Here is a 25,547-nt window from a genome sequence, read left to right as displayed (position 1 = left end):
AAATTTCCATTGGCTGCATTTTATAAAGTGAAAACAGGTAAAAGTTTTATTGAACCCAATATATCGAAGATATCATTTCAAAATTAATCAATATTATAAAATTTTAGATGCTTGATATTAGGTTAATACAGTACGTCAACCAGACAGGCTGAAGATGACACATCCCTCTCAGAGGATGTTTCTGGCAGAGATGAGAAATGTCAGGAGACTGGATTCCTATGGAGTGACTCTTTGGAGCTCAGTGACCTGGGCACAGGGGCATTTATTTACACGCGGGACGGGGCTAGTCTCTGCCCACTGAGAACAGTCTGCAGAGTAAACAAGGAAAATATGCAGGTGATCGATCTGGGTTCAAACTCACTCTGAAAACTAGATCCACCCTGTCCCTCTGATTTTTAAAAGGTGATTAAATATTAAGAAAATGCAAACCCAAAAGACGAGATACCACTTTCACACCTCCTATGATGGCTTTTATGAAAAAAAGGAAGGAAGGAAGGAAGGAAGGAAGGAAGGAAGGAAGGAAGGAAGGAAAGAAGGAAGGAAGGAAGGAAGGAAGGAAGGAAGGAAGGAAGGAAGGAAGGAAATAACAAGTGTTGGCCAGGATGTAGAGTATCTGAAACTTCCGTACACTGTTGGTGGGAATGTAAAACAGTGCAGCCATTATGGAAACCGGATTGGTGATTCCTCAGAAAAACAACAGGATTGCCATATAACCCAGCAATTCCATTTCTAGGTACATAACTGAAAGAACTGAAAGAGGGACTTGAACAGATAGTATACTGATGTTTAGTGTAGCGTTATTCATAATAGCCAAAAGGTAAAAAACAAACAAACAATCAAGTATCCACTCACAACTGAATGGATAAACAAAATGTGGTATACACATAAAATGGAATATTAATCAGTCATAAAAAGGAATGAAGTTCATAGATGGGCCTTGAAGAATTATACCAAATGAAAGACAAAGATGGTATGATTTCACTTACTGAGTTTTCTATCATAGGTAAATTCAGACAGACAGAAAGACTGGAGGTTAAGAGAGACTGGGGAAGAAGGGAATGGGGAATTATTGTTTAATGGGTACAGTCTTTGGAGAGATGAAAAAGTTTTACAAACAGTGGTAATGGTTGTATAACAGTGTGAATTAATTAAAGTCACTGAGTTAAAATGGCAAATTTTTTCTTATATGGATTTATCACAATAAAATTATTTTTCCTTTAATCCTCACCCAAGGATTTTTTTTTATTATTATTGATTTGAGACAGAGAAAGAGAGAGAGAAACATGGACGTGAAACATAAACGTTTATTAGTTGCCTCCCAACCAAGGATCGAGCCTGCAGCCTAGGTATGTGTCCTGACTAGAAATCGAACTCACCACCTTTTTTGGTGTATGGGATGACGCTCCAACCAACTGACCCACCTGGCCAGGGCAATAAATAGATTTTTAAAGGGACCTAGACACATCCTTGTGGATACCTCAGATAAAAAAGAACAAAATCCCCACCAGCACTCTTCTCTGCCTGTATATGGAGAATTTCCATTCAAGCCCCAAGGAAACCAACCCTATGCAATTTTAACAAGGTGACAAAGGTAAGCAAAGACTCACTGGGGTGACTTTTGCAGTATTTCTAATTACTTGTGAAGGTCCATTGAAAAGGAGTCAGTGAACCAGAGTCCTGGCCTTCCAGGCCTTCCTCAAGTTCTCGTACCTCTGCTGCTGCTGGAAGTGACAATGACTCTGTATTTTCCTCTCTCACAAATACATCAATAACAGGCATTACATGTTACCTAAGCAACCGAAAGTTTCTATCGAAACATAGTATTTATGGTCTCACTCTCTTTTTAACTTACAAGTATGAGAATTATCTTTCTGTTTTTCTCTCGTGCATCCTTATAACAAAATAGGTGTCATTCAATCCTAAACTCTGTGGACAGAATGAGCTCACTACCTGCAGAACTTTCTCCTCAACCTCAAATCCCACCCAACAATGTGGTTATTTAATTCTCCTGTTTTTTAACCAGTCTCCTCTGTATGTTTAGTGACTATGTTATTATATTGGTCTAAAGTTTTGGAGAAATGTGTTTTACATAAACAAACTGAAAAAGTAAGCAAAGGCCAGCACCTCACCCTTCCTCCAAGAATGTGAAGTGGTCAGAGGACTGGTCTTGAGGATGCTGAGAATAAGAAATTACCTGGGGGTTTTCTGCAAACTTCTTCTTGGCTATTTTCTTAAGGCTTTCCTCAATTCCCTTTTTGGATTTTGCCAGGATGTCCTCTGCCTGGTCCACCAACACTACTGTGTGGCCAGTTGCTGCAGCAACCTAAAGCAAAAAAATAATAATAATAATAATAATAATAATAATAATAATTTTGTTTAGAAAAGAAAATATAAAAGCTAAATATAGAGTTTCATATTCCACATTCTAGTCAAAATACTAAGTCAGCATAAGAAGGCCAACACTATCTAGACACAGTTTTTGCTAAAAACACAGCTCTCGCCAGGCGCTGTTCTAAACCCTTTATGTGAATGACAAATGCTCAAAGCCTGCCGTCTAAATCAGAGTTCCAAAGGTCACACTACAATTGCCTCCTGCACCGCCCTGTACAACACCAAAGCCATGAGCGACATGTAGCTACTGAAATTAATTGAAATTAAGTAAAATTAAAGGTCTAATTCTTCTGTAAAGTATATGATTGTCTAACTACTATGTTATACATCTGAAACTAATACAAAATAATGAATGTAAACTGTAATTGAAAAAAATGTATTTTAATTTCAGTTCCTCAGCTGCATTAGCCATATCTAGCCATATTCTAATGCTTAATGGTCCCCCACATCCGTCCTCAGAGCCAGCATGTTCTGCACAGCTCTACGCCTGGGCTCTGCTCTTCTGCAGTCCTTGCATCACCAAGAGGTAAGACTTAAACTCTAGTAATGGTGCAAAAAGACTCTTGTCCCCAAGGGTTGTTTAGTGACAAGACTCCCATTTAGGAGGGCAATTCCCCTCCCTTCCCCATGCCCACTGTAGCTGAATCCTGAGGGGACTTTAGTGAAACTGCCACAAGTTTGAAAGCAACCAGCTTAGTTCAGTCACAGTCCCTATGTCATCACAGTTTGCCCATAGCTTTGGCCAAGACTGTGGAATGGTTGGTGTGGCTAAAAATAGATCTGGTCACATCAGAGGCAGGTGTTGTAAGTGAATGAGTTCAAGCCATAAGTAACAGGGCACATGTGACCTGATGCAAACATAAGAGGCCACACACTGAGATGCCTTCTCTGGGTGTGAGAAGCCTTGCAGAGCCATTGCTTGGGAGCTTCTGAGGCATCAAGGCTGCGTAGGAGAGAGGCAGATCAGCAAGAATGAACCTGCCCCGAGATGACAGAAAATAGAACAGCTGACCCTTGAACAACATGGGTTTAAACTTCACTGGTCCACTTACGCGTGGATTTTTTCCCCATAAATACAGCAAATGTATTTTCTCTTCCTTATGATTTTCCTAATAACATTTTCTTTTCTCTATTTATTGCAAGGCCACAGTATATAACACACATAACATACAAAATATATGTTAATCAACTGTTTATGTTATTGGTAAGGCTGCCAGTGGGCTATTAAGATTAGTTAAGATTTGGGGAGTCAAAAGTTATACATGAATCTTTGACTGCACTTCTAATCACCACATTGTACAAGGGTCAACTGTATGTAATTCTAAACCCCCGTCAGATGTGAGATTTGTGAAACCAGGCAGCTAAAACTCAAAGGAAAAAAGCAAAAAGGAAAAAAAGAAGAAACAGAAGAACAAAACTCAAAGGCACAGAGGTGCAAATCCCAAAGACAGATTTCCAAAGAATACTTTTAAAAATGGCAAGACAGGTTTTAAATGGGCGTTAATTACAATTCTCCCCGACCCCGCTTCTCCCCAGAAAGCTGCAAGTCCGTGCCTGTGGAGCTGGGAGACAGTATCCAAGCCCACCTAGGAACCAAGAGAAGGAAGTCTACCAGGACTAGACAGTCTGATAAGCGCAGCAGGGCAAAGGGGTGAAGGGGGCATGAGTCATCTTGATAACTTGCTCTCTGAGCAGAAGCCCAGGCTGCAAGCAGGCAGGCAGCACCGTCAAAGTAAAACCAGGTCCAGAAAGCAAAACACCCACTGGCCCAGACAATAGTTCCCCCTAAGCAATGACAGAATAAGGCCCATCTAGCCAACATCTCAATCACTGGACACAAATGTGAAAGTCCAATTCAATAAATTCAAAGTAAAAAGTGAGAGCAACTTTAGAAACTGTATAAAGACCATGTAGCAGGCCTGAGACTGTTTACGCCCTTGGCTGCATCAGGAAACTCAGACTCAGGGAGGGTTCCCACCATTCCCTGATAAGAAAGGCTTGCTGCACCTAGTTTATGCTGAACACCTGCTTTCCTTCTGAGCTAGGAATTCTAGTACTTGCTAGGTAGAGGATGCCTATGTGACCAGCCCTAATAAAAACCCAGGGCTCTGAGTCTCTAATGCAGCGGTTCTCAACTTGTGGGTCGCGACCCCTTTGGCGGTCAAATGACCCTTTCACAGGGGTCGCCTAAGACCATCCTGCATATCAGATATTTACATTACGATTCATAACAGTAGCAACATTACAGTTATGAAGTAGCAACGAAAATACTTTTGTGGTTGGGTCACAACATGAGGAACTGTATTTAAAGGGCCAGAAGGTTGAGAACCACTGTAATGAGTGTGCCTGGTAGACAGCACTTCATACGTGCTGTCACAACTTGGTGCTGGAGGAATTAAGTGTGTCCTATTGACTCCACTGGAAGAGGACTCTGGAGGCTGGGGAATGGTCACTCCAGACTTTACCCAGTAGCCTTTCCCCTTGCTGATTTATGGCTATAACAGATTACAGCCATAAGAGACTCTAGTCATCCCTGGGTCTCCAATATCCATGAGAAGATTCATTCCAGGACCCGCTGTGGCTACCAAAATCCACAGATGCTCAAGTCCCTTATTAAAATGATATAGCATTTGCATAGAACCTATGCACACCATTCAGTGTACTTTAAATCAGCGGTCACCAACCTTTCAGACCTCACAGACCACCAGCGGTCCACGGACCACGGGTTGGCAACCGCTGCTTAAATGATCTCTGGATTACTTATAATGCTGAATGCAATGTAAATGCTATGCAAATAGTTGTTATACTGTATTGTTTAGGGATCAACTTTCTGGAATTCTTTTCTCTGAATATTTTTTATCTGAGGCTGGTTAAATCGGAGGATGCATAACCAGCAGATATGGAGAGCGAGCTTGTAGTAAATAACCAAATCTGGGGGGGCGGTGGGGAGGGGGAGCAAAGGGATGTTGGTGGTGAACCCTGACACAGAAACTAAGAAAATAAATCTCAAATTCCAGATGGAGCTGGTGATGAAATCAACCTGCTTTGAGACAGGCACCCCTGGGGAGCAGCTGAAGGGAGGCGGGGTGACTGCAGAATGTACATCCTCTGCAAGGCTGCGGGCGGCAAGCAGGGTGCTGGCTGGCAAACCTCCTACTTTTGTTTTGGCTCCTGTGTTCTGACAGTCCCTCTGGAATGACAGAAGTGACTTTCACTTTGTTCCTTTTAACCTCGAACCTAGATCATCCTAGCAAGGCCAGACATTAGTTCTCCACTTCCCAGCTGCCTGGTCCCAGCCCATGTCCCTCACTTCCCCTGCAGCATGCATCACTCAGGCGTTTTTGCTCCTCAAGGTGTTGGGGAATAGGGGGAATTCAAGCACATCTGGCACAAGATGAAGCCAACACTGAAGGAAACAGAGGGGGGGAAATGAGGGCAGAGTCCTGTTACTTAGAGACATTGTGATTTCACTTAGAAAATATAAAAATCAAACTATATGGTTCCAAATATGGATTGTCAAATTTAAAGAGGGGGGGCGGAACAAGAAAGAGAGGTGACATCACACCGTTTTTCTAGAAAGACACTTTCAAAGTTATCATCATCCTGTTTGATTGTGATAGTGACAGACATTTTGTTGTTGTTGTTATTGTTGAGGAGCCATAATACTGGCCTTATGATTACTGGTTTTAAAGGTGTAAGCAGAACCAAACCTGGAGAGGAAGCACCCTCAAATATTCAAGTAAACCAAGAGACGTTATAGAACAATAAAATTCAACCAGGAAAAATCATGGTCAGCCTAAATGCTGACTTTCCACTCGTACCCAAAGTCTCTCTGATAAACTGCCCCCACCTCCCCACGAGAAGACTGGGCCGTTCAGTCACTACCTGGCTTCACACGGGGTCTGAATGAGCACACTCCAGACAACACACATAGGTAGACACTGGCCAAAAAAACAACTATTAATTCAAGGTGACCTTCAAGAGAGCCAAGTGCAAATGTCAGATGACCATGTGAAAGTGACAGAGTATGTGAAACATTTGCTAATTTTCCCCTCTCACCCAGAAGAGGTGAAAGCAGGGGCCAAACCTAACAGAGAGGAGGCAGCAGCTTTTCTTTCCCCGTTTCTGCAAAACTTCCTGGAGCCGCACGCACGGTGGAAGGAGCTGCTCTCGTGGAACTCAGCTCAATGTTTCTCCCTACCTCAAGTCACCGGAGCACTTTCTACAATTCTGGACTCTCCAAAATGTCTAAACTGGTATTTCTGGTCTAGTGAGAAAGCAACACTTGTATGCTCTAAATAGTTATCCCTGGCAGGTTTTTAAATTTTTTGTAAACCTTTTCTACTTTAGCTTTTCTTTCCTTGGTTTAGGAAAATACAAAGGAAATCTTATGGTGTAGTTATTCCAAGACATAGGGAAAAAGGACATTCCAGTTTCAACTCAAAGTGGATATGGTTGGTCTGAATGATGAAAAGATAGGAGAAAAAGAGATATTGGGTGGGGCGGGGTGGGAGGGGGGTGCATGAAGGGAGGTAGAAGAAGGTATTGGGGGATAAATGGTGATGATGTAAGAAGATTTGAATTGGGGTGATGATCACACAATACAATATGCAGATGTTGTATTATAGAATTGTATACCTGAAACCTATATGATTTTACTAACCAATGTCACTCCAATAAATTCAATAAAATTTTTAAAAAAGAGAAAATTTAACTCTCCATCATTTTACAGTGAAGCGCTGTTGTGCCGGCCACAATTTATTACATAGCAATCAACTACCATAATAGCATAACTCAAAGTGATTTCAAGTTAGAGCAGCATTTTCATCCCACCCACCTGCAGAGAGGAACCCAAGCTAATGCTCAAGTTCCTTGCAATCATTTCTTGCAGTCATATCCTGGGGACACAAGGTTGGCAATACCCTGAGGGCAACTTCAGCCTTGTAAACCCCAGTGCCAGCCCACAGTGAACACTCAATGCACAGTTGCTGAATGAATCAGTGATGAATGAAGCATATCTAGCTCACTGCCTGGTACACATTAGATACTTAATAAAATATCCATAGGATTATGGGGGCCCATGTTGGTGTTGGTATTCCTCTCCTACTGTGTCTAAATGGCCTATCACAGGATGTACTCAGGATGCAAGCAATCTGTCCCTTCCCCCCACATAATCCATGTCAGCCCTGACAGCTGTGTGACTCTTATCTCAGACTGGCTCAAACAACTGAGGCAGCCTTAAGCATGGCTAGGCAGCCACAGGCCACTTAGAGGCCATCTCATTTCTGAAATTTTAATACAGTTTTATTTCTCCCCAAGAGCTGGGAGGGCTTATACTAGTAGAGGCAACAGTCCCTACCTACCCTCCTCTAACAGAAAGAACATAGGCCTTTAAAAAGAAAAAAAGCCAGCCCTGGCCGGCATTGCTCAGTGGTTAGACCATCGGCCCGTGCACTGAAGGGTCACAGGTTCAAAATTCCAAGTCAAAGGCACTACCTGGATTGCAGGTTCAATCCCCAGCCTGCTGAGGCAACCAAAAGATGTCTCTCTCTCACATAGATATTTCTCTCTTTCTCTCTCTCTCTCTTCACCCACCCCTTCTACTCTCTGAAAATCAACGGAAAAAATATCCTCAGGTGAAGACTAACAAAACAAGAACAAGAAAAAAAGCTAAATGAAACAAAAAGAAAGTGTCCTGTACTGAGAACCTACTGTGGGCTGGGCACATAGTTGTATGTTCCAAGACTATTTCTGATCAATCCAACAACCCTGTTGAAGAAGCATCATCCTCATTTTGCAAATGAAGAAAGAGAACTGGAGAGGTGGGATCACTCACCCAAGGTCACTCAGCTGTGAGGCTGAGCAGCCAGGTTCCAAGAACCTGGCTCCAGAACTTGTCTTCTTGTAACCTAGTTAGAGGAGTACAAGGAATGCTACCTGATTTGTCAAGACAACCAGATTTCAATAGACAATAATAATAAAATGCTACCTTATAGAAATGTCATGGAAATGATTTTTTGGTGTTCTTTTTCCCCGCCTTACTTAGTAACTATGATAGACTCGGTGATAATAACAATAAAAATTCCTCCTAAATAACCGCATGTCAGTTCCTCCCCAAACTAAAGTCCTACTAATACACCTTTGCAGTCCTTATGAAACTGGCATCATGTTCCATTTTATAGATGAGGAAACTGGGCTTTGAAGAGGTTAAATAACATTTCCAAAGTCCCACGTCTGGTAACACATAAACAGCCTTCGGTTCAATCAAATCACAGTCCTATCCACAGCAAAAATGACCTGACAAATAAGAACACCTATACAGACAAATGACAGTTTCCATGTGAGCATTAAAGACTCAAAAGAGCCCCTAAACACCCATGGCTCTAGGATAGGGGTTCCCAGTGTGGGTCCTGGACCAGCAGCATCACCACCACCTGGGAACTTGTTAGACATGCACATTCTTGTCCTGCAGACGTGGCTCAGTGGTTGAACGTCCATATAGCCTTTGGGGGAGGCACTGTCACAGCAAACTGAGAGTCTGGACCTGAAGCTCGGGCTGCCTGCTTCCAGAGCCCTCCCATGCTGGCTGTTCCTGGCCCCAAAAAGCACGGCTGGGTCTAAGGGAACAGTCTGAGGCACTTCAGCTGGTTATTTTTATTCTAGGAAGTCCCCTTCCTCCTTCGAGAGCCTGAGGCCTAACACTGGATCCAGGTACAGCCTCCTAAAATAATTATTTTATTTTGTTTTTGAGCTTACACCTTTCTGATCCCAAGACTTGTTCTCTTTCTGGTTTCCACTTTCAGGTTTTCCCTCCTATGACATTCCACTTTCACAAACAGGCTTGGATCTCTCTTCATTTAAAAGAGAAAGTGAGAAAAAAGGAGCAGGCGGGGGTGAGGGGTGGGGTGAGCACAAACATCCTTAGCCACCTGAAGCTGGCCTTGCTTTCTGACCAAAGTCCTTCAGTTCCAGAGTGGCACAGGGTGTGGAGCACAAGTTCCAGAACCAGACTTCCTAGGCTTAACCCAGGGCTTAGCCACTTACTTCGTGACCTTGAGCAAATGATGCAGCCTCTCTCTATAGTTTCCTGATCCCATCTCACAGGTTTGTTGTGAGGATTGAAGTGCTCAGACCAGTCTGGGCACATGGAAGGTGCACAATGCTTGCCACCTGATGCGCTTCTCACTACATCAGGTGCTCCACTCTCTCCTGAGCCATGCAATTCACAAACTCTAGCAACATGGTTCCTCCACCACCACCGTTGGATGAGATCACAGGTACTTATCAATGATCTTCTGATTGCTAAAGCCAATGCCTGTTTTTGGCTCCACCTTGTGCAGCCTGCACACTGCCAACTAGGACCTCTTTTCTGAAAAGCTCTTCCATTTCTTATCTCTATTTCTTATCTCTGTCTATTCATTTGAGATATACTAAGTGACTTTTCTTAATCCTCTCAGCCTCTAAACAGAGGTATCTTTTAAGTTTCTTCTTTCAATATTCTTTTCATCTGTCTCTATATCTTTTCCTTCTGGAATCATCCTCATAATTCCAACTATACTGAAACCAGCATCTTCTGTCCTAAGCTACAGTCATCATCTCGATCCTGAAACCAGTTCTTCTTGACCTTCATTGATGGGTACCACTTTTCTGAGGGGCATAATCTGACTGAAAAAAACGTTTCCTTTAACTTCACCCTTACTGTCCAAAGAAACTCTATTCATTATTCAAGGCCCATTTCAAACGCTACACGCTCCAATGAAGCTTCCCCCCCCCCCCCCCCGATGAATGTACTCTTTCCTCTTTTTGAAACTTCAGAGCTAGATTTTTATTGCTCTTATTATGCTACTTTATACCAAAGTAAACTGGGTCATTTGGATCTTTGTGTAACAATATCTGCTCTTAGATTTAAAATCCTGCAATGGCAGGAATTGATGTGGTCTTTATAGCCCCTAATATGTATCACATGCCTTGCACATGATGGTTGTCTAATAAATAACTGCTAACTACCTAACGCTGCAGAGTAGTAACCTGAGCCTGTACTCTTCTCCAGCCACACCAGGCTCCCCCTTCCCTGCTAGTTCATGGCTCCGGGCCTCTGCCTAAGCGACTCCCACCACCAGGAGCTGCCTGGGGACTCCAGCTCATCCTTCATAGGCCAACGCAGGCTATCTCTGCCTCAGTGAAACCTCTCTTAACCTCTGGGAGAGGATGTCACTTCCTCTTGTGCTTCCACTGATTTACAGATATAGCAGATCTTTCATACAGGCCTTCAAATACTAAAAGAAAATAAATAACAGGGTGTGAAGCTGGTGTGAGCCACCAAAGGCCACTCAATTGTGTAATAATGGTGGCCCAACCCCTAGGATGGTAACACAAAAGCTATTTTATGAAAACTCCCACAAATCTGCCCTGGCCGGTTTTCTCAGTGGTTAGAGCGTTGGCCCACGGACCCAAGGCACATGGGTTCGATTCCTGGCCAAGGGCAAGTGCCTCGGTTGCAGGTTCAATCACTGGCCCAGTCGGTGGGAGTAGGAGGCAACCAATCGATGTGTCTCTTTCACGTCAATGTTTCTCTCTCCCCCACCTCCCTCCCTTCACTTTCTCTAGAAAATCAGTGGAAAAAAATCCTCCCATGAGGATTTAAAAAAAAATCACAGCAAAGAGGTCATTAACCAACCAGTATGTAGGAGAAATTCCAGGCATTAAGGAGGAAAGATGGAAAAGTTTAGCAACATCAACTTTTGATGATGAACTCAAGATAATACCTGGAGACCTTTCTAAAACAGCTGTTGCATCTTCCACTTCAGAGTCTGAAGTTGCTGTTGCCACAAACACCAATGTAGTGTGGTTCTGGCACGCCACTACCTGCAGCCCACCAGAATTTCCAGTAAATATGAACATCATATACACATATATAGTACAATATATACATATGTCTTTTTTTACATATACTTTTTAAAATATATATTTTTATTCATTTCAGAGAGGAAGGGAGAGGGAGAGAGATAGAAACATCAATGATGAGAGAGAATCATTGGCTGGCTGTCTTCTGCATGCCCTCTACTGGGGACTGAGCCCACACCCCAGGCATGTGCCCTGACCAGGAATCAACCCATGACTGCCTGGTTCATAGGTTGATGCTCAAACTCTGAGCCACGCCGGCCAGGTTACATATACTTTTTAATCTCCCCTTTTCATTACTATATGTCATAAGTGTTTAAAAGCCTTACCTAAAGTTTTAAACCACCAAAACTTTCATCTGTACCATGTAACATCCCAGATATGACAGGTAGGCAACCTGTGCCTTTATTACAGTCGGTTGTTCATATTTATATTTCTTTCTCTGAACAGTGAGCTCCTCAGGAGCAGCAATCACATTTTACCTGTCACCCAGCCCAGTGTCTAGCACATGGGAGACACTTAATATTCATGAAAAGAATACATGAATAATAGACCTATTTTTTAAAAACAATGTGTAAATTATTTTAGGAGTAAGTTCTTAAGGAATCATGACTGGTTTTATTGCTCGAAACTATAACAAATTTTACATACCTTTCAAGTTATTTTAGATTTATGAAAAACCATATTATTAGTTTGAAAGGAAAGAAAAAAAGTTAATAACCGAAGTCTTTAGACAATTATGAAGTGGGGGGGGGGGGGGGAAGGTACAAAAGTCTCTGTTATTTTGGTGAGCAGATTAACCAATTTTGGGCCCAGCTGGTTGAGATGCCAGGCAAAGAGGAAACTGGAGCCAACTACTGAGCAGTATGACCACCCCTGTGCCTTCAAAACCGGACTAATGCTTAGTTCCCCCCAGCATGAGAATATGTCCCAAACCTTTCATCAAAGGGGCTGTGGACAAGGCCAGAGGCATGCTGACCCTGTGTTTGTGTCCCTCTCTGAGGGCACATGTGTGAACCAGGTCATGGAGTAGCCACGGTCACTTAAGTTCACTCCCTCCAACACAGGTTTCTTCTCTCTCACACTGAGGACACTGAGGCACCTTTGATTCTCACCTACTGCAATGTCAGAGATGGGCAACAGCATTTATTGTTCATGTTTATTAGCTATAAATTATCAAAACCATCAACTTTTCCAGCAGGAAGATACCCTAGAGATCATTCAGTGTGGTGGTTTTCCAAACCTTTTTAGCCAGAAAATCCTCTTCATAGGAATGCAAACAGAAAACAACATGTAAAACAGAGATCAGGGAAGGAGAGTTTGGAAACCACCAAGAAAATACATGGAATCCTTAAAGTCCATTAGAGCATAGTATAAAAACCTCTGATCTATTCACACCCACTAGGATGGCTATTACAAAAAAATAGGAAATAAGTGTTGGCAAGGATGTGGAAAAATTGAAACCCTTGTGCACTGCTGATAGAAATGTAAAATGGTGCAGCCACGATGGGATACAGTATAGCAATTCCTCAAAAAATTTAAAAAATTACCATAGGATTCATAAATCCCACTTCTGGGTATATACCGAAAAGTAAGGCCTCTCTGATAGGTATTTGTACACCCATGTTCATAGCAGCATTATTCACAACACCAAAGGTAGAAGCTACCCAAGTATCCATCAGTAATGAATAGCTAAATAAAATGTGGTGTATACATGCAATGAAATATCATTGCATTAAAAACATTCCAATGGAATATTATACCCTAAAAAAGGAAGAAAGAGTCCAGTCAGCACGGCTCACTGACCCATGCACCAAGAGGTTCGATTCCCGGTCCGGGCACATACTCAGGTTGGGGGCTCAGTTCTCATTGGGGGTGTGCAGGAGGCATCTGATCAATGATTCTCTTTCATCATTGATGTTTCTCTCTCTTCCTCTCCCTTCCTTTCTCTCTAAAATCAATATAAAAATTTTTTTTAATAAAAGGAAGAAAAAATATAAAATTTCAGGATACAAATCAATATACAAAAATTTCTAATCTATACTATTAAAAGGGTAGTATGCTAATTAGACCGGATGTCTTCTGAACGATCTTCTGGACGTCCTTCCTGACAAAGCCAGGCCCGGGCAAAGCCGCCTGCCCTGCGGTCATAGGCACCAGCGCCTGTGGCCTGGGAGACGGAGAAAAGCCTGCTGTCCGGGAGGTGGAGAAAAGCTGCCCACCCCGCGGTCCTGGGCACCAGCGCCTTCGGCCCAGAGACAGAGAAAAGCTGCCTGCCCCATGGTCCCGGGCATCTACAGCTGGCCTGGGCGAAGCCGGCCTGGATCCTGGGTGCCTGTGGCCGGCCAGAGGGAGGGAAGCCCGGGTCCTGGGTGCCTGCAGCTGACCGGAGGAGGGAATCCTGGGTCCCGGGTGGGGGTCTGAGGCAGAGGTGGTTAGGGGCAATCAGGCAGGCAGAGGTGGTTAGGGGCGATCAGGCAGGCAGGCGAGCAGTTAGGAGCCAGTAGTCCCAGATTGCTATAGGAATGTCCGACTGCTGGTTTAGGCCTGATCCCTGTGGACATCCCCCGAGGGGTCCCAGAATGGAGAGGGTGCAGGCCATGCTGAGGGACTGCTCCCCTCACCCCCACCCCTGGCACAAATTTCATGCACCAGAAATTAGTATTAGTATACTAATAACAAACTAGCGGGAAGAGAAACTATGAAAACAATTCTACTTATAATTACATCAAAAAGAATAAAATGCCTAGGAATAAACTTAACCAAGGAGGTAAAATTATAACTACATATGGTGACAGATATTAACTAGACTTACACTATAAAACATCTTATATGAAAACTCTAAGACATTGGTGAGAGAAACTGAAGACGACACAAATAAGTGGAAAGATATTCTCATGGACTGAAAAAATTAATACTGTTAAAATATCCATACTACCCAAAGTAATCTACAGGTTCAAGCAATCCCTATAAAAATTCCAATGGAATTTTTTACAGAAATAGAACAAACAATCCAAAAATTTGGATGGAACCATGAAAGACCTCAAAGAGCCAAATCAATCTTGAGAAAGAACAAAGCTGGAGACATTATGTGCCCTGATTTCAAACTATATTACAAAACTATAGTAATCAAAACAGTATGCTACTGGCAGAAAAACAGAGGCAAAGCTCAATGGAACAGATATAGAGCCCAAAAGTAAACCCACACATATATGGTCAAGTAATTTATGATTAAGCAGCCAAGAATATACAATGGGGAAAGAACAGTCTCTTCAACAAATGGTGTCCAGGAAGCTAGACAGTCACATACAATAGAATGCAACTGGACCACTATATCACACCGTGCACAAAAGTTAACTCAAATTGGATCAAAAATTTGAACATAAGACCTGAAGTCACTAAACTCCTAGAAATAAACATAGGAGACAAGCTCCTGGACATAGGTCTTAGTGATGATTTTTTTGGATTTGTCACCAAAAGCAAAGGCAACAAAAACTAAAATAAACAAGTGGGATTGTATCAAACTAAAACACTTCTGCACAGCCAAGGAAACCATCAACAAAATGAAAAGGTAACATACTGAATATTTGCAAATCATATATCTGATAAGAGGTTAATATCCAAGACATAAAAAGCACTCATACAACTCAACAGCAAGAATAAGTAAATAAATAAATCTAATTTAAAAATGGGCAGAGGAACTAAATAGTTATTTTTCCAAGTAAGACATACAGGTGGCCAAGAGGTACAAGAAAAGGTCCTCTATATCACTAATCCTTGGGGAAATGCAAATCTAAACAACAAGACAACACCTTAAAAAAAAGAGAGAGAGAACCCTTATGCACTGGTGAAAGGAATGCAGATTGGTGCAGCTACCATGAAAAACAGTATGACAGTTTCTCAAAAAATTAAAAATAGAACTACTACATGATCCAGGATTCTACTTTAAAAAAAAAAATGAGAGCACTAACTCACAAAGATACATGTATCTCTCTGTTCATTGCAGCACCATTTACAATACCCAAGATATGGAAGCTATGGAAGCAACCTCAGTGTCCATTGATGGATGAATGGATAAATGAAATGTGGTGTATATGTGTATGTGTACACACACACACACGCACACACACACACACACACACAGAGAGAGAGAGAGAGAGAAAGAGAGAGAGAGAGAGAGAAATATTTTCAGACATAAAAGAGGAGTAAATCTTGCCATTGTAACACTGATGGACCTTGACAGCTTCATTTATACTAAATGAAATAAGTCAGATAAAGAAAGACAAATACCATAAGATCTCACTTATATGTGGAATCTAAAAACAAACAAACTGAGCTCATGGATACAGAGAACAGATTTGTGGATGCCAGAGACAACGGAGTGGGCAACGAAGAGGGTTAAAAAGTACAAACTCCCAGCTATATAGTTAATAATACTATATTGTATATTTGAAAGTTGCTAAGAAAGTAGATTTTAAAAGATTTCATCATAAGAAAAAAATTATAAGTACATATGGTGACAGATATTAACTAGACTTATTATGATGATCACTTCTCAATTTATACAAATATGGAATCACTAGAGGCCCAGTGCACAAAAACTTGTGCACTTGGGGGGGGAGAGGGGGTCCCTCAGCCCAGCCTGTGCCCTCTCGCAGTCTGGGACCCCTCGGGAGATAACGACCTGCTGGCTTAGGCCTGCTCCCTGGTAGCAGAGGGCAGGCCCAATCCCTAGGTGCAGCCCTGGTCGGGCTCAGAGCAGGGCCGATTGGGGAGTTGGGGCGCTGCCCCATCATACACAGAGCAGGGCGGATCTGGAGGTTGCGATGCCACCCCTAGTCACGCTCAGGGTACGGCTGATTGGGGGGTTGGGGCACCGCCCCCTGTCACACTCAAGGCAGGGTCGATGGGGAGGTTGCGGTGCCACCCCGTTACGCACAGAGCAGGGCGGATCAGGGGGTTGGGGCGCTGCCCCCTGTCACGCACAGAGCAGGGCCCATCAGGGGGGTTGGGGCTCTGTACCCTGTCACACACAGAGCAGGGTTAATCAGGGGGTTGGGGAGCTCCCCCTGTCACGCACAGAGCAGGGCCGATCAGGGGGTTGAGGAGCTCCCCCCTGTCACGCACAGAGTAGGGCCAATAGGGGAGTTGGGGCACCGCCCCCTGTCACACACAGAGCATGGCTGATCAGGGGGTTGAGGAGCTCCCCACTGTCACTCACAGAGCAGGGCCCATCACGGGGGTTGGGGCACCGCCCCCCATCACACACAGAGCAGTGCGGGTCAGGGGGTTGGGGCACCGCCCTCTATCACCCACAGAGCAGGGCTGATCAGGGGGTTGGGGTGCCGCCACTGTCACACTCAGGGCAGGGCCGATGGGGAGGTTATGGCTCTACACCGTCACACACAGAGCAGGGCCCATGGAGGGGGGTGGGGGGGGAGTTGGGGCGCCGCCCTCTATCACCCACAGAGCAGGGCCGATCAGGGGGTTGGGGCGCTGCACCCTGTCACACCCAGAGCAGGGCCGATCAGGGGGTTAGGGCGCTGCCCCCTGTCACGCTGATCCCGGTGCCGGGAGGCCTCGCGGCTCCGCTGATCCCGGTGCTGGGAGGCATATTACCCTTTGACTATATAGGATAGAGGCCTGGTGCATGGGTGGGGCTGGCTGGTTTGCCCTGAAGGGTGTCCTGGATCAGGGTGGGCACCCACTGGGGTGCCTGGCCAGTCTGGGTGAGGGGATGATGGCTGTTTGCAGCTGGTCACATACCCTTCAGGGTGGGGGTCCCCACTGGGGTGCCTGGCCAGTCTGGGTGAGGAGCTGAGGGCTGTTTTCAGGCTGACGGGTGACTGAAGCTCCCAACTGCTCCTTTTTTTCTTTTTTCTTTTTTATTCTGGGCCAGCTTTAGCTCTGAGGCCTCGGCTGCTGAAAACAGGTTTCTGGCCTTTGTTTACCATCTGTATTTGATACAATGTTTGGTCCAGCTGGCTGAAGCCCGGCTGAGTAAAGCAGGTTTCTGGGGTTTTTTTAGCTTCTATATTTGCAACATAGTTGCTTAGAGTTGCAGCTGAGAGGCTGGCAAGTCAGGCGGGGAACGTTGGAGTCCTCTGTCACTGAAGCAAGCAAGCCTCCCTGATCGCATCAGCTGCCTGGCTGCCGGCCGCCATCTTGGCTGTCAGTTAATTTGCATATCTCCCTGATTAGCCAATGGGAAGGGTAGTGGTCGTACGCCAATTACCATCTTTCTCTTTCATTAGATAGGAGGATTATGTTGAACACCTGTAACTAATATGTTATATTGACAATTATATCTAAATTTTTAAAAAGGAAGGAAATTATTGCTGCATGCTACAACACAGATAAACCGTTAGGGTATTAAATTAGGTGAAACAGGTCAGTCAGAAAATACTGTATGATTCCACTTACGTGAAGTACTCAGAAGAGACAAATTCATAGAGACAGAAGGTGAAGCAGTGTTTGCCAGGGACTAGGAGAGGAGAGATAGGGAGTTGTTTAATGGGTAAGGAGTTTTGGTTTTGTGAAATGAAGAGCGTTCTGGAGATGGATGATCATGATGGCTTTCCAAGAACGTGCATGTACTTAAATGCCACTGAACTGTATATTTTTAAATGGTTACAATGATAAATTTTATATTATGTATGTATTTTACCACAATCAAAAAACAAAGACCACTGATCTGATTTAACACAATACCTTCATTTTACTAAGGAAAAAAAAAAACATAAACTAAGGCAGAAAATTATTAACCTAAGATCACATGCAGACACTAGTGTGCCACCTAAATGTAATTCTGTAAAAGGTAGTTCTGTCTAGATTGCTTACTCCATCAAACTCTTCATAGGCTCCCTGTGACCACAGAATAAAACTTAAGTTCCTACACCTGACATGCAAGGCCCTCCAGGATGGGGATCCTCCTCCTTTCCAGATACAGTATTCACTGTTGCCTGGCACTCCACCACCACAAGGCCTGTGGCTCCCTGCATCTGCTACGCCTCTCACCTCCAGGCCTTTGCACTGTCCACACCTTCTCCCAAACATCACCTCATTAAATATGCCTGAGTATCACCCCTAGATACTAAGCTTCCTTACTCCAAGATCCTCTCAGCCCAGGCTCTGTGTGCCTCATGCTCCTATAATACCCCCACATAACCTTACCACTGCACCCATCATAATGTGTACGATCGCTTGCTTAAGTGCCATCTCCCCTACTCTTTTACTTCAGGCTCCTGACTAAATGTCATTCATCTTGGTCTGCTGAGTACCTAGACCACGCCTGGCAGTGATAGGCCCTCAGGAAATGGTGACAACAAATGTATCTGGTGGAAAAGCCAACGTGAGACTAGATCTTTTAATGATCCAGGGCTGTTTTCATCAGGGTAACTGAGGGCCTCCCCCCACAATGTGAACATAATTTTTTTCTTGAGGGTTCTTATTTAGGAATGAATTTCATGTGTCCTGGATGCAAGGATTCTGTACTCATTCCTGAATTACGCAACAGTACCACCTGATTTATTCCAACTTTCTGAGAATGAGTAGGCAGTGGAAGAGAGGACCACAAAAAGTTAACAGGATTCTTTTCCTGGTCCCATAAACATGTTATTTTTACAATAAGTAAGGAAGACTCTTGCTGGCACTTTGAGTGACCATGATTTAAATCAATCCATTGAGAACTCTTGTTCTCTATGATAGAGACCTACACACTGTAAGTCCTCGAGGACAAGCAATCCTGCAATGTAAACAATTTTATTTGAAGGTTATGTCCTCAGCTCCATGACTTCTCTAGCCTCAGTGGAAGACATGCTTAGCCAGAGAGAAATATTTTTAGACAAGGGTGCTTCAGAGCTGTAAAAATAGGCCCAGTGAATAGCACACTTGTCAAAGCCAGAGTACTCTAGCCACAGGGCCAAGTAAACATGCCCAGCAGAAGCAAACATATCACCAGATTGGAAGCAGCTTCTCTGAAGCATAGCCTGAATGGTGCATTTTTAAAAATATATATTTTTATTGATTTCAGAGAGTAAGGGAGAGGGTGATAAAGACAGAAACATCAATGATGTCAGAGAATCATTGATTGGCTGTCTCCTGCATGTCCCACATTGGGGATGAAGCCTGCAATCCAAGCATATACCCTGATTGGGAATCAAACCGTGACCTCCTGGGTCATAGGTCAACGCTGAACCACTGAGCCATGCGGGCCAGGCTGAATGGTGAATTTGTAAGAACAGTGGAGTTCCAACTGCCTCCTGATCCCCAGAATAAGTACATGTAATCAGTGCTGCCCACGCTGACTGTGCCCGAGGCTCCTGTGCATTGCCAACAAGGCCTGGCTTTGGGTTCTCATGATTTAATCTAGGGAGAGAAGCCATAAATCAGGTACATCTCTCAGAGCTGGCAATTCTGGGTTTATAATTATCCCTGTCTGTGTAATACCATGAACTCTGCCATCATCACGCGTTATCTTCACCAACTTGAACAATCAGAAAAAGGCATTCTGTTGAGGCTTTCAACCACCACTTACCACTAGAGCCAGCTAGCTTATTCTTAAAACTGTTGAATTCATTGGCTGGCCTATTTATAAAAACTTAGATTTTTATATTTCAAAAAGTATTTCTAAAAAGCCAAGATAATGTGCCTTGACTGACCGGGACTGGGAATCTGCAACTCAGGAACGTGTCCTTGACCAGGAATCGAACCTATGACCCTTCTTCAGTGCACGGGCTGATGCTCCAACCACTGAACCAAACCAGCCCAGGCTAAATACATACTTTTTCAAAAAATTCAATAAGCATCTGGGTTTGATAAAGTAGAGAAAATAACTTCTCTTCCAGGACTCTCCCACAAATTCTGGAAAAAAGGGATAATAGGACATGTTGATGGCATCAATCAAGTCTTAGTTATTTTTAAGAATATCTGAAAGATGCTGCCATGATGGAAACTTTCTGGGTAGAGAAGGGAGCTGTGAATACAAACTGCTCTCTAGGACGATTAATATGCAATGTTTGTTAGGATGCGGGGAGTTTTAGTGAAAGGACTAATTAAGAGGCTCCCACAAGAATCCAGGTAACCATGCCTGGTCCAGAAATCACAAAGGAGAGGCCAGGGGAGACCCTCCTCATGGAGGAGAGCCTCACAGTCTTTTGCAGTGTGGGTCATAGGTCAACGCTCAACCCTATCGGACCACGACCCTATCTTCAGAGTGCATGTGGCTGGAAGAACAGCAATGGTACTGATAAGAGGAGGACACTCTCTGGAGAAGTTAGAGGGAACATGATGAACTGAGTTTTGGTAACTGACTTGGAGTCTACTGGCAGAAAGATGGCAGCAGAGCATCCAAATGGAGATGACCTAACTTCGAGTCTAGCTGGTATCTGCTGATTCCAGATAGCCACGAAGGATCCCCTTGTCCGCAGAGGCCACATCTCCCCATAAGACAGCAGAGGCCAGAGGTGCAGGCACAGCTGTGGTTATCTCAGCCTCTGGGATCTCTAGCCTACAGAACAGGAGTTGAGAGACCAGAGTCCCAGCCCCAGCTCTGCCTCTGACCCTTGACCCCAATACCATCTCTGCAGGAGTGATTATTATAATGGTCACATTACTTTGAATGGAATAAAGTGTTACATTTGTAGAATTTTTAAAGTTCCAGGCTCTGTTGTAAATGTTTTTATGAAGTCACTGTAATACCCAAAAATGTCTATATGGAGCACTAAGATTTTTTCTCAACAATCCACATAGTCTTAAAAACCTTTAGAATTGTTGGATCTCCCCATATCTTCTTATCAAATACCTTCCAAGATAGTTAAAAGAATCTAAAATAAGAGAAGTCAACACCAGATTAGATCTGAGGGAGCTATATAAAAGCATTTATTGAACAATTACCATTGAACACACTAGTATGACTCTGAGCACTTAGCTCATTTAACTGTCATCACATTGTGAAAGCAAGTATATGAATTCCCAGGTGAGGGATAGAGGCAGAGAGGGGTGAAATGACTTGCCCAAGGTTCCCACAGCCAGAAGAGGAAGGGCTGGGATCCACACTCCAGCAGGCACCTCACAGCCTGCTCAGTTTCAAGCACTGGACCACCACTCACCAGCAACTATCCCACCGCATCATTAGCATAACCCAGGGGAGACACAGAACAGAGAGCAGCAGCATTATCTTCCAGGGGAGCTGAGCAGTGAGGGGTGTGCCTAAGGCAGATATGGGAGAGGAGAGAAGGGGAAGGAAAGGCCATTAGGAACTCAAGCAGAGGACAAGTAACAGTGAGGCTGGATCTAGCACATGGCAGAGAATACCCCAACCCTGACTGAGGTGTCATTTCTGCTCTACAATGTCCAAAGGTATTCCGCGGCATTCTTTTTATGCTGGTCAGCCCCTCCCCAAGTCCAAGAACTAAGACGCTGACAGGAGCTGGTTTACTGTCCCAGTATGTCACCAAGAGCAGAGAACAGCCCAATGAAGACGTGAGCAACAATACAGGAAGTGAGGGAAGAATGTCATGACAAACATATCCCATACCCTTGAGGAGAAGTTAACACCTGGGAATAAAAATATTCCCTCCATAAGAACATTCAAAAGAAGAGATTGTGTCCATCTCCTGTGATCCCAAAACCTCTTCCAGGCTACTGCACTGTTTTCAAGCAAATTTCAACAGAGATGAACTCACTGCAAAACAGACAAAATACAGAACAACTCTGATCCCTCTTCTATTTGGCATCAGAAAATTCAGAGCTGGGGCAGAGAAGAGAACGGTGAACAAATTCAGTGGCTGGGAGAAGCTTTTGGGTCCATCTGAGTCCTCATCAAGCATCACAAATGTCAGGAAAATGTTCCTCTGTAGCTGAGAATGTTCCCCTCTCCCTTCTTTTGTTTAACAGCCTAAGGAGCTCTCCGCAGAAGAAATGTGCACTTTTTGCTTTTTAAGAGGGACCAAAAAAAAAAAAAAGAAAGAAAGAAAGAAAAGTTTTGGGTGAGAAGAACCTAGATCCAACCCCCTTCAAGACTTTGCAAACTTTCTCACCTCCTCCAAGAAGTGTGAGCACTGAAAGGAAGTATGTACTGAGGCCTTGAGAAATCCAGCCTCAGAAATTCCATGCCCAGGGAACTCACCGACTCCTTACCAGTGACTTAATGAAAGCTACAAGCTCTCTGGGCTCCCTATATGAAAAAAGGCAATGTACAAGAAAACCTTATAAAGAACTCATTCTATAAACTGAAGGAAAGCACAACTAGTACCTTTCTTCCCTTTTTTTCCCCTCCTTTATAAAGCAAAAAACAACCTGATCCGCACGCAAGGGTCATTTGATGCTGTAAGCTTTGCCAGCCCCAATATCCAGCTGAAGACAAATTGGCAATCAGAACCAACTCAGAAGTGTATAATGGGCAAAAACAAGTTAGCCTGACTTAAATATTAACCTGCAGCCTAAGCAAATTTTAAAATTTAAAACAAACAAACCAAATGACAGGCAAAGTAGACACCCTTGGAGAATACATATGTACAAATGACCTGTGCACTGATCAATTGTAATTAAGCACAGACCTCACTTGTCTTAAATTGCTTAACTGTTCAAGAAATGTGTCAGGCTCCCACAAAATCTGTTTAATTTTTTTCCATGCTACTCAGCATAAACTGGAATATAGCAAAAATGATAAATAAAAAAATATTATGGACACAGACAACAGTGTGGTGATTGCTGGAGGGAAGGGTGATGGGGAGGTGGAGGAGGTTATAGAAGGGATAAATGGTGAGCGGAGACTTGACTTGGGGTGGTGAACGCACAATACATTGTATAGGTGATGTTATAGAATTGTGCACCTGAAACCTGTGTAATTTTGTTAACCAGTATCACCCCAATAAATTCAATAAAAAGGAAACAAAAAAGATTGTAAACAGAACTACACCTTGATTAAAATTAAAGCTACTTCAGAAAGAGTTCAGGAGAGTGAAGCGCAATGTGATTTAATAGCCTACCTTAAATGCTAGTTTGTGCTTGTATTTTTTTGTTTGTTTGTTTTTTATTGATTTTAGAGAGGAAAGGAGAGGGAGAGACAGAAACATCAATGATGAGAGAGAATCATTCAGCGTCATCCCCTCACACATTGGTCTCTCTCTCTCTCTCTCTCTCTCTCTCTCTCTCTCTCTCTCTCTCAGCATATCCTCAGGTGAGAATTAAAAAGAAAAAAAAAGCTGTATGAGGATTAACAATACAATAGGAGAGGACCAAAAGTGCCTTCCCTCTTTTCAGAGGTCCCTGGACAACTGGCATTTGCCATCAAGATTAAGTGAGATACAACAGATTCACAACCAATATTCTCCATCTAAACATTACAGGCCTATCTTAGCAGCAACGACCTGAGATGGTATGAAGTGAGAAGGACAAAAGGACAAGCAATGAAGATAATAATCATAAAGGCAGCTAAGCTTTTGTGAGCTCTTACTAGGTGCCAGGCACTGTGCTAAGAGCCCGACTTGTGCTAATTCATTCAATCCTCTAGATCCTCCTATGAGGCTAGTGCTAGTATTAGTCCTAGTTTAGAGATTAGTAAGCACAGAGGTTAAGGAACTTTCCCATGTTAAGACAGCCAACGTGAGGCAGAGCCAGCATATAGGCCATCCAATTTCCCATGCTGAACTGGAGCCAACCTCCAGTCAAACACATCAACTACTTTTCTGTGGCACTTAATAAGCAGAACAGATTCACCCTCTACTAAAAGCTGTAGGTCAAGGAGCATGAAGAATGAAGCAATACTGCTTAGAACTGCAAGCCTGAAGGTGGAGTGCAAAATGGATCAGTTAAACTGCTGAAACCAACCAACCTACTGGCTGAGAGTAGCACAGAGATTTCTGCAGGAAAGCGTGGTTCCCCTCCACAGGATTAGAGCCTTCATCTAAAGTGACTGAGGCTGTTGTAAACCTTGTTCTGTAAGAACAGAACTCCTTACCCTTAAGGCTGTCCACTATTTCAACTTTTGGCATGACAGTCCATTGTATTTCCAACCTGTGGAATAAACAGCTCTTCCCCCTACCCCCCTTAAATTTCAAAACGCACTCACTCCCCTGGTCCAACTATTCAAGTCTGTGTTCCCATCAATGTCAACCTCCACCCCGCTTTCTGAGATGGAAGCTCCAATACTATACCCATAATTTTAGGTGCTACCTCTGGGCATGACTGTGCAGCATAACACCCTTTTCTGGACATAATGGATACAGCATTCTAAGAGCTGAGCAACCTGAAACAATGCTTTCTACTTAGTTTCTAATTCTCTTCCACTGATGTCTTCAAATCACCATTAACAACAGTTTCTGGATGAGTTTCCTATATTGGTATTAGAGGCCCAGTGCACAAATTCGTGCATGGGTGGGGTTCCCTGGTCTGGCCGGCAATTGGGGCCAATCGGGGCCTTGTTGCCCAGTCCCCACTGGGGCCAATCGGGGCCAGCCAGCCAGGAGGGACCGAGGGAGGTTGGCGGGCTGCGGGAGGTTAGCTGTGGGGGCGCACTGGCCACCAGGGGGCAGCTCCTGTGTTGAGCGTCTGCCCTTGGTGGTCAGTGCATCCTCATAGTGACCAGTTGAGAGGTCAACTGGTCGTAATGGTCACTTAGGCTTTTATAAATATAGACAGATGGTAGGCTTAAGGCCCTAATATCTTGTTTTTAAACAAATACATTATTTTATATCTTCCCATTTTATATTTTCCCACAACAAATCTCACTCTCACAGCTGTGGGAGATTTTTGGTGTAGCAAGGGAATACAAGTGTGCTCAAGCTTGAATACCCTATAATATAGTATGATATCTGTAACATTTAGGTTAAAGGGACTTATTCCTCACATCTCATGTAGAACACAGATTAAGGGGACACCATAACCTAGCAGCCAAGGCATCCACACAGTAAAAAGGGAAATGTATGTCCAAACACATTATCTTGGAAGAGAGAAATGGAAAACTGTTAAGAAGTTAGAAGGATAAAATGCCAATGAAATACAGATTTTAGGAGACAATGCAATCAAATTAATATGTTGCAAAAACTCTGCAGGGGGAGGAAAATTGAGATACATAATAATAGTCAATGATTTTTAAAGAGCAAGCATGGAAATGTGGACTTGACTGGGAGGACAGTGAAAAACAAACTCTTTCATGACTGTAACCACTGCATTTGAGTATTCCACTAAGAAAAATTAGATAATGGTCTCTGCTTCAACAATATAAGGTGCAAAGGGCTGAAATGATAAGAATA

The 25,547-nt window shown here is 43.5% G+C and overlaps 1 protein-coding gene across 1 annotated transcript in view; it reads right to left on the bottom strand.

Moving 5' to 3' along the window:
* HADH (hydroxyacyl-CoA dehydrogenase) overlaps positions 1–25,547 on the bottom strand; it is a 53,057-nt gene that overhangs the window by 26,408 nt on the left and 1,102 nt on the right. Inside the window, exon 2 of the mRNA XM_081088819.1 lies at positions 2,195–2,323. Coding sequence (XP_080944945.1) covers positions 2,195–2,323 — 129 coding nt within the window. The remainder of the gene's footprint in view (positions 1–2,194; positions 2,324–25,547) is intronic.

Source organism: Myotis nattereri, assembly GCF_964212035.1.
Source record: "Myotis nattereri genome assembly, chromosome: 1".
NCBI lineage: Eukaryota > Metazoa > Chordata > Mammalia > Chiroptera > Vespertilionidae > Myotis > Myotis nattereri.
The sequence above is the reverse complement of the archived record's forward strand: the minus strand, read 5'-3'. Positions and strand labels throughout refer to the sequence as shown.